Raw genomic sequence first — 11,897 nt, forward strand, 5'->3', positions numbered from 1 at the left:
TCATTTAGCTTAGATAGCGTGAAATTGAACGCATAGAACCAACAACCAGTTGGCTTGGCTGGCAACAAGAACCTTAGATTTGTGTTGGGACTATATCTTATGTAAGGAAGGAAATAGTATGAATCAATTAATCAAAATAACGTTTTTAATGAAAATATGTCAATCATTATTTGAATATGTCGGTAACCGTTGTATAAAAGTGATAATGCCCTCCAAGCTGTTGGAGGTTATATTAGCACGGTTTGCCGGCCCTTGACGTATATAATCTCCAGACCACGGTTTCTTGGGCATTATCACTTAAATACACCCCTTTCCCAAGTCCATCATGGCACAGGGGCCACCACACTCCTGTCTCGTCTGCTTCTCACTCCTTCCCGGTATGCTGCCAGCTGCAACCACTTTTTCATGACCGACTCCGCATCGCTTTCAGACGCTCTAGATGTTAACGGATTCTTCCAGACAACAGCTAATGAACAAGAGCACAAGTGGTTGCAAAGATGTGAAAAGGCAGTTGCAACAGGGAGAACGGAATACTGTAAAATGCCATGGTAATTGCATTTTACTTCTGCAGTGTGGCACTCATATTTTCACTGTGTGAAACTTTCATTGTGAACTACATCTTATGTTCTTACATTTCTGTGAGAATGATTCAAAACATCCTTACCCTCGTGTGTGTGTGTGTGTGTGTTTTACCCACACATACTTTGAGGTATCACACAACAGTGCCTGACTGAGTGACATCCGGTACATTTGCAGACCCACTGCTCAGTTCATCTCATTGCTAAAGTGATTTTAACCATTGGTTTTAGCTGTTAACAAAAAAAAATAATATTGTGTGTAACAGTGATAACACCAAGTAAAACTGAAATGATAACTTAAAACACAAAATATAATGTGTCGTGATGAGACATTTGTAAATATGAGAAATCCTTACCAAAACCTCCCACAGTCGAAGGGATGCAAGAGATTTTTCTATTTACTCCTCTCCGATTCATGTTTTTTGCTAGCGTGTTGGAAATTGTGCGCATCATTAAACGCCACACAGCATCTTTCACGTCGCATCCCCCAATTAGTCTCAAGTGGTTAATCTAAAGGAAAAAACATTTGAATAATGTATCAATTGACATAAAACTTTAAGCCACAAGTGACTGACGCTTTTCCCCAGGTGAGAGATGCATATATGGTTCTAAGAAACACATATGCTTATTCTGAGCATCAAAACATTATGCTTTTATCCTACATCAAGTTGAAACGTTTTTACAGGGGAGTGAGATGCCTTTACATAAAAAATATTTTGTGGATATAAGCAAGACAAAAAAAGTGTGATTTAACTGAACAATTATTTTATTCCCATAAACTCCCATTGAATCTCAAAAAGAGCATAAGATTCAAAGTGGAATGAAACTCACCATTTTAAGTTTGAAGTCAGCCCCCTGAAGATCAGTTTCCAGGCTCTGGAGACCTTGCTGATCCTTCAATGGCAGAAGGCCATTTTCAATCGCATATTCTGCTCCATTCTGCTGTCCTGTTTGTAACAGTCGTAGGATGAGTGTCTGTTGTTCCAGTATCACCTCTTGCTTGGTAAGCATTTTCCGAATGAACGCTGAAAGACATTTTAAGGGGCATTTCATCTATAACACAACAAGGTGGACAAGAATGAGGTAAGTGTATATTGCTGCCCACCAGGAGCAGGGGAGACGTGGAAGATGTGTCTACCCACTGGGCACACACTGGTTGAATCAACGTTGTTTGCATGTCATTTCAATGAAATTATGTTGAATCAACGTGGAATTGACGTTGAATTGACGTCTGTGCCCAGTGGGTAACCTCGGAATAGAATGGGCACATCCTTCCCATCTCTCCCTCCACCGCTGGTACTGAAATATGAGTGAGGTATTGGCATATGTAAATGGAATACATTATATATTTTATTATCATCATATACAGATTTTACAAAACATTAGGAACGGCTCTTTCCATGACATACTGACCAGGTAAAAGCTATGATCCCTTATTGATGTCACTTGTTAAATCCACTTCAATCAGTGTAGATGAAGGGGAGGAGACAGGTTAAAGAAGGATTTTTAATCCTTGACACAATTGAGACATGGATTGTGTATGTGTGCCATTCAGAGGGTGAATGGGCAAGATAAAATATTTAAGTGCCTTTGAACAGGGTATGGTAGTACGTGCCAGGCGCACCGGTTTGTGTGTCAAGAACGGCAACGCTGCTGGATTTTTTACGCTTAACAGTTTCCCGTGTGCATCAAGAATGGTCCTCCAGCCAACTTGACACAACTGTAGGAAACATTGGAGTCAACATGAGCCAGCATCCCTGTGGAACGCTTTCGACACCTTGTGGAGTCAATGGCCCGACGAATTGAGGCTGAGGGAAAAGGGGGGTGTGCAACTCAATATTAGGAAGGTGTTCATAATGGTGGTACACTCAGTGTATATATTATGTATTGCTGCTCACCAGGAGAAGGAGAGACAGGGAAAATGTGTTGATCCTCTGCAAACACCCAATTGTCCTGGTCAAAGCACTGTCTTTTGAGATTGGAGTGAGCAGTAATGTACTTCTCAGCAGATGTATGCTTCCTTAATTGATGTTTCTTCAGGCTATTTTTGTTAAGCCATAAACTGCAGTTACGACATTTGATTTTCCTCTTGCTTGCAGGTCTCATAGCTGGACACGCTGAACCTGGGCCTCTCGCAGTTGCACTGGTTACATCTGCACTGGTTACATCTGGGCCTCTCGCAGTTGCACTGGTTACATCTGGGCCTCTCGCAGTTGCACCTGGGTCTCGCCCACATACTGACTCACATTGTGGAATGTGTTTGGTAAAATCACTCCTATTTACATAGGTCTTGGGGCAGTATGGGCAGTGAAAATGCTTTGCTGCTCTGCACTCCAAATGGCATATGAATATTGTGAACTCTGAAATGGGGGGGGGGAGAAAAACAATCAGCATCCAGGACCCAAAGTTCCCCAGTTGATAAAAAGCATGGTATCATGTGCTAAACTAGCATTATGAATGGATGAGATTACCTCTATGCAGCACAGCCTTCAATCTGTGAGACTCAATGTGTGCCGACACACTGGCATAGTCTCGGGGCTTGAAAATGGAGGGCTGGCAGAAGAGGCAATGATACAATTGGTACTTCTGGAACTTGGATGAAACAACACGGCCATCAGCTGCTTTCCGCACTGTGATATGCTGTCAAACACAAACGACAAATATACTGAACAAAAATATAAACACAACAATTTCAAAGATTTTACTGAGTTACAGTTCATAGAAGATTTAAATAAATTCATTAGGCCCCAATCTATGGATTTCACATGAATGGGCAGGGGTGCAGCCATGGGTGGGCATAGACCCACCCACTTGGAAGCCAGGCCCAGCTAATCAGAATGAGTTTTTCCCCACAAAAGGGCATTATTACAGACAGAAATACTCCTAGGCAGCCTCCCGAGTGGCGCAGCGGTCTAAAGCACTGCATTGCAGTGCTTAATAAGGCGTCACTACAGACCCGGGTTGGTTCCCAGGCTGTGTTACAACAGGCCATGACCCCCATAGGGCGGTACAGCATAGTGCAACGAATGGGCCTAAAGCCAATGTTCCCTCAAAAACAATTAGACACTGAGGAAATTTCAGGTCTGCTGAGCGCAAACTTCACAGTTGTGAAAATTCTGTGAGCATATACTCAAAGCCAAAGCTGTAAACACAGTCCAGTTCAAAGTAAATGGCACAGATCCATATATGGCAATGATTTATTTGCATACAGGCTTACTGCAGCTCTGATTGGTTATGCCGCACTAGTATGTGTAGAGTACCAGATGAGTTGTGCGCAATAGAATCCTACTCCGATGACTTCTGCCTAAAACAAAACCTCTTGCATAGTTTGTTTTGTTTTGATATGTTGCACTGAAAGTGGCTAATATTGCGTTGATTCAATAACAATTGCTACAGGAAAGGGAAACGTTGATAGTGTTAACAGGGAAAATTAGAAAGTTGAGTGAAGTTCAATCTCGTGCATCTCTCCATGGGCTGATATTTCTTCTGCGCTCTGCGTGGCAGTCCCGGGGGAGCAGCGAGTGCCTACAGCTAATGTGTTAGCATCAACATCCGGGGAATTATCTACGCTTATTTTCAAGCTTTAATTGACATGGTAATGGACAACTAGTTTTTGAGAAAAGCTGGAAAAACTTACCTGAACTTTACTTTGTTCTGTGTTACGACTATGGTTGCAAATTCCCTGGTTTTCCCGGAATCCTGGTTGGAGGATTCCTTGAATCAAGAGGGGAATAAGCAGGAAATCCGGAACCTCCAACCAAGATTTTCCCTGAATTTGCAACCCTAGTTGCGACCAGTGCTCGACTTGGGCAGAAGCTCACCGGAGCCAAGTTCCGGCACCTCAAATGTTCTTCTACTTGAACTCCTGCACCGCTTATAGAATATTAGCTCAAAACTATTGTGGAGCTTCTGTATGGGATCAATATCATGCCAAATATATTCACAAATATAAAATCACCAATCCACAAATATAAATCACCTATCCACACGAGAGATATAGGCTTTTGGCACGAAAGCGTCGGCCATCACCGGTGAGTGAGCTGCACATTATTGGGTGAGTCTGAAACTGGAAAGTATTTTTAGGACTATAATTTCCTCCTCATTTTGTAGCCTACAACATATGTCTCCACACACTTAGGCCTAGTCTATTGATGGATTCAACACATGGTCGTTTTCATTGATCTCAGATTTTCAGTTTGTGTCAAAGGAGCCTGTCATTTCAATTATTTACAGTATTAAAAAATAATCTGCCAAAGTGTCCAGTCATGTAAAATGACAGAGCATGAAATCCATTTATAAAAGCCACATTTTTCCTGACCCTGTGGGGTTTTATAAGGTTTGGCATGCTTAACTAACTATAAGCTAGAAGGGCTTCTCATGCATTAAAGCTTGAATATTATGACTCTTGTGAACCTGACTTTTACATTGTTCTCAGGCTTACCAGTGCTCAAGGCCTAACCCTAAAGTATGTGTTTTGTATGCAACAGTGTATCTGAGCATAAGATATGAACAGAAGTGTGAAATGTGTGTGTGTTAAGAAGGGCGCTGTACTGTGTGACCGAAACTGTGCTAATCTTAGAGAGGCACATGAGGGGTGTAGAGGGAGGGGGGTGAATCAGGAGACTGCTGACTATGGTGTACAATAGACAATAACAGATAAACTATACACACGAAGATCATCTGTGAGGTTCTGAATTATGCACTACAACCCAATACTATATGTGATTGTGATTGAATACTCAATGTGATTGAATATTAGCAACTGTTGGCCTGGGCGCCTGGGTGTCTGTGTGTGTGTGCTGGAAGTAACAGTTAGCCCCAGATAAGTGTGCTGGGAAGCTGTGGTTAGCCTTGAGCGAGAACAGTGGGCTTTGTATACAGGTGCAAATAGCTCAGACAATGTTGCAGAGCTGTCTGACCTCAGTCTCTGGGGTGAGGGAGCGTAATCTACACAGCAACAGCGCCGGGACACCAAAGAGCGCAAAGAGGCTAGGACTAGCCTGGGCGCCGGCGATAGGCTGGGTGAGTCTAAACCACGCCCAGTCTCTACTCTGACAGGCCGGCTCGGAAGCGGGAACTATCTCTGTCATGAGTATATTATAATATCTTTGTCAGGAACAAGTCAGTTCTCTGTCTTATCCTGCGTGATGATACATTGAACCCGTATATACGGAAATTGCATTTGCCATTTATTAACTTTTGAATTAAACAATTATTTTAACCAAGTTCAGGTGTGCTATTGTTCCTATCTCAGTTGAACCTTCGCAGCCTTAACAACCCTTAAACACGGCTTTAGGCTACTAAAATGTTCCCCGTGTGTGCGACTAAGTGCCTCTACTCTACTGCTCTATGCCACAAAGCAAATGCAATGATATGCATGCAATGCATTATTATGAAGGTGAGAAAAAGTAAGTAACGCGTTCCTGGTACCGCAGAGCTCTCCAGATCATCCCCCTCTCACTTTTTGTTCCGGCACCTCCCGATTAACAAATGAAGCATTGAACCATACATACCAAACGTAACATGTAATACAAATGATTGTTCCAGATTTACGTTTATTATGTTACGTCTTGTCTATGAGATCAGGCTGAACACACAGACTCCCGATGTAGTGTCCCAAAACTAGGAATAGCCCAAACTCCTTGTCTTGTCCCCAGGGTAACTTACCTAGCTAGCTAAAAATCTAGTGTATACATCTACGAAAAACGTAGATACCGGTAGCTACACCAAAGGCGCAGCTCAAAGTGAATCGCAAATTTGTTACAAAATGTTAGCCTAAATGCAATGGCTTACCCTCATCTCTGCGGACGGAGACACACTGAAACAGACACAACAGGGCTGTATTCATTACGCTTACATTACGTTTACTCCGAAAGGAAAAAGTTTTGCAATGAAAACGAGATTCTATTGGACAAATTCAGGTAGGTCCCTCGCCGTTTCGTTATCGTTTGCTTCCGTTTTGTTCTTAACGGTTTCCGTTGTAAGACGTGATGAATACACCCCAGCCCAAGCAGCAACGCAAAACAGTCTTGTGGCAACACATTTTCCCAATTAGCTGTTCGCTTTCCATACACCCACTTGTTACTGGGATGCCTCCGGTGCGTGAGTAAGGTGCCCCTTTATGTCCTACGGCGAAGTCGGCACAATACAAAGTGACGTAATTAGTAGGAATCTGTATTTTCATATGCTAAAGTGATGTTTTTTTATTTAAAAACTGCTTTATCTGCTTTCCCAATGAAAATATGTTTGAAAATTGTTTCTGGACATTGTTTCTGCTGATTTGTTGGTAACATTGTTGAGCTGCGCAGATTACTGTTCGAGCGCTCCTCCCTCACCGCTTTTTCGAACTCCCTCCATGACTCCAGCCACTGGGTGGTAGGAAAGACAACTTTTTTTGTTTTGTCGGTTGTTGATGATGATGAAGAAGAAGCATTTCCGTCCGCCATATTGCAGTGATACAGCGAGATTTCCCATTTGTCTCAGCAAGTTGAAGAGTTCGAGTTTCCTCGCTAACTGGCATAATGTTTACTACACAAGTTTATGGAGATAATGGGAAAATGAAGGAGTATCACTATACTGGACCAGTAGAGCACCGATTCTCTCCATATTCCTTCAACGGAGGGTAAGCGTCAATATCCAACTAACAATCGTTTTGGTAGCCCAAATGATAGCAAGCTACATTAACGTTACCTAGCTAACGTTAATGCTGTACATAATTGTGTTCTGCAGAATGGACACTGACTGGAGATTGCGTCTGACTAGTAATGTGTCATGGTGCAAATGGCCAACACTTACTCAATAGATGTTCGTAGTTAAGTAACGTTAGCTAACTACGTGAACAACAATACATGTTGTTTATCTAGTTTCGATTTCAGTTAGCTACAGTAGCTAACGTTAATTAGTTATCTACATTTGTCTGATAGCTGATTTTAAGGTTTTGCCAAAACTAACGTCAACTTGTTTGTTAGGGCATCATGTCAACTGACACTTGACATGTTTTTGTGTTTCCAGGACTGTGCTTGCTGTTGCAGGTGAAGACTTTGCAATTGTGGCCTCAGACACCCGTTTGAGTGAAGGCTATTCAATCCACAGTCGTGACTCTCCAAAATGTTACAAGTTGTAAGTCAAGTGCACACAACTGTATTTCCAAGGATGACCGAAGGCAAATTGTCAGATGGTGTGGTTTAACCCCATTTACTGCCTCACTATTGCTGTGTTTAGACAGGCAGCTCAATTCTGATATTTTTTCACAAATTGGTCATTTGACCAATCAGGTCAATCACAGATCTTTTTCTGAGCTGAACAAAAAAACAATTCGTCCTGGAGAAATCATAATTAAGCATCCTGTCTATGCTTGTGAACATCATAATAAATTATATGTTAAATATTTCACCACTAAGTTACGGTGCTGTTACTAATACATGTTTAATTTCTCACAGAACAAATACAACTGTCATAGGCTGCAGTGGATTCCATGGGGATTGCTTGACTCTTACCAAAATCATTGATGCAAGATTAAAGGTGAGATCATCTTGAGACTGTTTCACTTTCAAAATTGTTAGTTGAGCTGAAAGTTATGGCATATGGCCGTACACAATAAGTTAACATTTGTAAATGTATAATTTTCTAACATCAGCCAATATCTGATGGGGAAATGTATTTTTAGATGTACAAGCACTCAAACAACAAGAGCATGACAAGTGGAGCCATCGCAGCCATGCTGTCAACAATCCTGTACGGTAGAAGATTCTTCCCCTACTACGTTTACAACATCATCGGTGGCTTGGATGAGGAGGGTATGACTCCTGCTCTATTGCTGCTGTTACTATTATCAGATGCTTGGTTCCATATGTGTAAGGTATTCACTGCATGTGTTCTTTTAAGTCTAGTCCACTATTTATGACTCTAAACTGAACTGGTTTGTTTTTGCTTTTCAGGTAAAGGAGCTGTTTACAGTTTTGACCCTGTGGGATCCTATCAGAGAGACACATACAAAGCTGGTGGCTCAGCGAGTGCCATGCTGCAACCTCTGCTTGACAACCAGGTAAAGAAACCAAAAAGTGGTATAAGTTGAGCATTGCTATTAGCTTTTGAGGGCTTTGTTCCCCCTCAAAGCACCTCTGTCCAATATGACTTGAATGTTTGTATGCCAAATGTGTATGTAGAATTTAGCAGTGGCAAGGAAACCCTAGACATTCTAGTGACCAAGATATCTTTGGTTCGGGACAAACATCTCTTTGTTTCTGTATTGCCCCTTAGTCTCTTTTATTTTTAATTTACAACTAGATTGGATTCAAGAACATGGAGGGTGTGCAGCACCTGCCCCTGAACCAGGAGAAGGCTGTGCAGCTGGTCAAAGATGTCTTCATCTCTGCTGCTGAGAGAGACGTGTACACCGGAGATGCCCTCAGGATCTGCATCGTCACCAAGGAGGGCATCAAAGAAGAGACAGTCCCACTCAGGAAGGACTGAACAACTTATTTCTGCCACCATTTCAAGCTACTGCTTTTGTCTGGATTTTTCATATTTTGGACCCTACTCCTGCTTTTCTCTTTACATTCTGGCTGAAGAATAAAAATGTTCCCTGTAGTTAATTTTCTCCTGTTGTCAGTATCATTTTTTTTTAAAGAAACATGAAATGTTAAATGTATTTGATTACAATGAAGTCTGAACCGTTTTCAAATGTATCAAGAAAATTCTTGCTCAACATACACTACCGGTCAAAAGTTTAGAACACCTACTCATTCTAGGGTCTTTATTTTTATTTTCTACATTGTAGAATAATAGTGAAGACATCAAAACTATGAAATAACACACATGGAAACATGTAACCAAAAGTGTTAAACAAATTAAAATATATTTGAGATTCTTCAAATATTCATATTTTGCCTTCATGCCAGCTTTGCGCACACACTTGGCATTCTCAACCAGCAATGCATTACAAATAATGTGTGCCATAAATTCATTTGTGGAGTTTCTTCCCTTAATGTGTTTGAGCAAATCAGTTGTGTTGTGACAAGGTAGGGGTGGTATACAGAAGATAGCCCTATTTGGTAAAAGACCAAATCCATATTAAGGCAAGAACAGCTCAAATAAGCAAAGAGAAATGACAGTCTATTACTTTGAGTCAAGGTCAGTCAGTATGGATCATTTCAAGAGCTTTGAAAGTTTCTTCAAGTGCAGTCACACTTGGGGCTCCCAAGTGGCGCAAGACGCTGCATCTCAGTGCTAGAGGCGTGACTAGTGAGAAACTGGTTCGAATCCAGACTGTCACAACCAGCTGTGATTGGGTGTATCATAGGGTGGTGCACAATTGTCAGAGTTTGGCTGGTATAGGCCATCATTGGAAATAAGAATTTGTCCTTAACTGACTTATTTTTTAAATCAAGTGCTACGATGAAACTGGCTCTCATGAGGACCACCACAGACATGGAAGACCCAGAGTTACCTCTGCTGCAGAGTATAAGTTCATTAGCTACCAGCCTCATAAATTCCAGCCCAAATAAATGCTTCACAGTTTTGGTGGGTGGCCCTCTCTTGGCAGGTTTGTTGTGGTGCCATATTCTTTCCATTTTTTAATAATGGGTTTAATGGTGCTCCATGGGATGTTCAAAGTTTCAGATATTTCTTTATAACCAACTCTGATCTGTACTTCTCCACAACTTTGTCCCTGACCTGTTTGGAGCGCTCCTTGGTCTTCATCGTGCCACTTGCTTAGTGGTGTTGCAGACTCTGGGGCCTTTCTAAACAGGTGTATATATACTGAGATCATGTGACACTTAGATTGCACACAGGTGGACTTTATTTAACTAATTATGTAACTTCTGAAGGTAATTGGTTGTGCCAGATCTTATTTAGGGGCTTCATAGCAAAGGGGGTGAATATATATGCACGCACCACTTTTCCATTTATTTATTTTTTTCATTTCACTTCACCAGTTTGGACTATTTATGTCCATTACATGAAATCCAAATAAAAATCAATTTAAATTACAGGTTGTAATGCAACAAAATAGGAAAAACGCCAAGGGTGTGAATACTTTTGCAAGGCACTGTAAATGCAGCGATACGCCATCCCATCTGGTTTGGGCTTAGTGGGACTATCATTTGTTTTTCAACAGGACAATGACCCAACACACCTCCAGGCTGTGCAAGGGGTATTTTACCAAGAAAGAGAGTGATGGAGTGCTGCATCAGGTGACCTGGCCTCCACAATCCCCTGACCTCAACCCAATTGAGATGGTGTGGGATTAGTTGGACTACAGAGTGAAGGAAAAGCAGCCAACAAGTGCTCAGCATATGTGGGAACTCCTTCAAGACTGTTGGAAAAGCATTCCAGGTGAAGCTGGTTTAGAGAATGCCAAGTGTGCAAAGCTGTCATCAAAGCAAAGGTGGCTATTTGAAGAATCTCAAAAATAAAATATATTTTGATTTAACACTTTTTTGGTTACTACATGATTCTATATGTGTTATTATATAGTTTTGTTGTCTTCACTATTATTCTACAATGTAGAAAATAGTAAAAATAAAGAAAAACCCTTGAATGAATAGGTGTTCTAAAACTGACCAGTAGTGTACAGTGGCAAGAAAAAGTATGTGAACCCTTTGGAAATACATGGATTTCTGCATAAATTGGTCATAAAATTTGATCTGAACTTCATCTAGGTCACAACAATAGACAAACACAGTCTCCTTAAACTAATAACACACAAACAATTATACATTTTCATGTCTTTATTGAACACAGTGTATAAACATTCACAGTGCAGGGTGGGAAAAGTATGTGAACCATTGGATTTGCTGCCTCCTTTGGCAGCAATAACCTCAACCAAACGTTCTCTCTATGGTCAGGAGGAATTTTGGACCATTCCTCTTTACAAAACTGTTTCAGTTCAGCAATATTCCTGGGATGTTTGGTGTGAACTGCTCTCGAGGTCATGCCACAGCATCTCAACCGGGTTGAGGTCAGAACTCCGACTAGGCTACTCCCGAAGGTGTATTTTCTTTTGTTGAACCCATTCTGTTGTTGATTTACTTCTGTGTTTTGGGTCAATGTCCTGTTGCATCACCCACCTTCTGTTGAGCTTCAATTGGCAGACAGATAGCCTTACATTCTCCTGCAAAATGTCTTGATAAACTTAGGAATTCATTTTTCCATCAATGATAGCAAGCTGTCCAGGCCCTGAGGCAGCAAAACATTCGCAAACCATGACGCACCCTCCAGCATACTTTAGTTGGGATGAGGTTTTGATGTTGGTGTGCTGTGCCTTTTTTTCTCCACACATAGTGTTGTGTGTTCCTACCAAACAACTCAACTGTA

At 41.4% G+C, this 11,897-nt stretch overlaps 1 protein-coding gene and 2 long non-coding RNA genes across 3 annotated transcripts; 1 reads left to right on the top strand and 2 right to left on the bottom strand.

Annotated features, from left to right (window-relative positions):
* On the bottom strand, positions 1 to 1,998 carry LOC120045729. The gene is made up of 4 exons (XR_005476750.1): positions 1,410 to 1,998; positions 935 to 1,088; positions 665 to 809; positions 1 to 466 (listed from the first exon to the last, which is right to left on the bottom strand). It is a non-coding gene; the product is annotated as an uncharacterized LOC120045729 (long non-coding RNA).
* Positions 1,999 to 2,336: 338 nt separating this feature from the next.
* LOC120046825 lies at positions 2,337 to 6,886 on the bottom strand. The gene is made up of 4 exons (XR_005476855.1): positions 6,372 to 6,886; positions 3,050 to 3,218; positions 2,477 to 2,938; positions 2,337 to 2,386 (listed from the first exon to the last, which is right to left on the bottom strand). It is a non-coding gene; the product is annotated as an uncharacterized LOC120046825 (long non-coding RNA).
* Positions 6,887 to 6,996: 110 nt separating this feature from the next.
* Positions 6,997 to 9,177, top strand: LOC120046824 (proteasome subunit beta type-1-B-like). Its single transcript, XM_038992363.1, has 6 exons — positions 6,997 to 7,200; positions 7,590 to 7,697; positions 8,018 to 8,099; positions 8,245 to 8,374; positions 8,516 to 8,622; positions 8,865 to 9,177. The coding sequence occupies exons 1-6, from the start codon at positions 7,100 to 7,102 to the stop codon at positions 9,048 to 9,050; spliced, it is 714 nt and encodes a 237-aa protein (XP_038848291.1). The 5' UTR covers positions 6,997 to 7,099; the 3' UTR covers positions 9,051 to 9,177.
* Positions 9,178 to 11,897: the final 2,720 nt, after the last annotated feature.

Source organism: Salvelinus namaycush, chromosome 4, assembly GCF_016432855.1.
Source record: "Salvelinus namaycush isolate Seneca chromosome 4, SaNama_1.0, whole genome shotgun sequence".
NCBI lineage: Eukaryota > Metazoa > Chordata > Actinopteri > Salmoniformes > Salmonidae > Salvelinus > Salvelinus namaycush.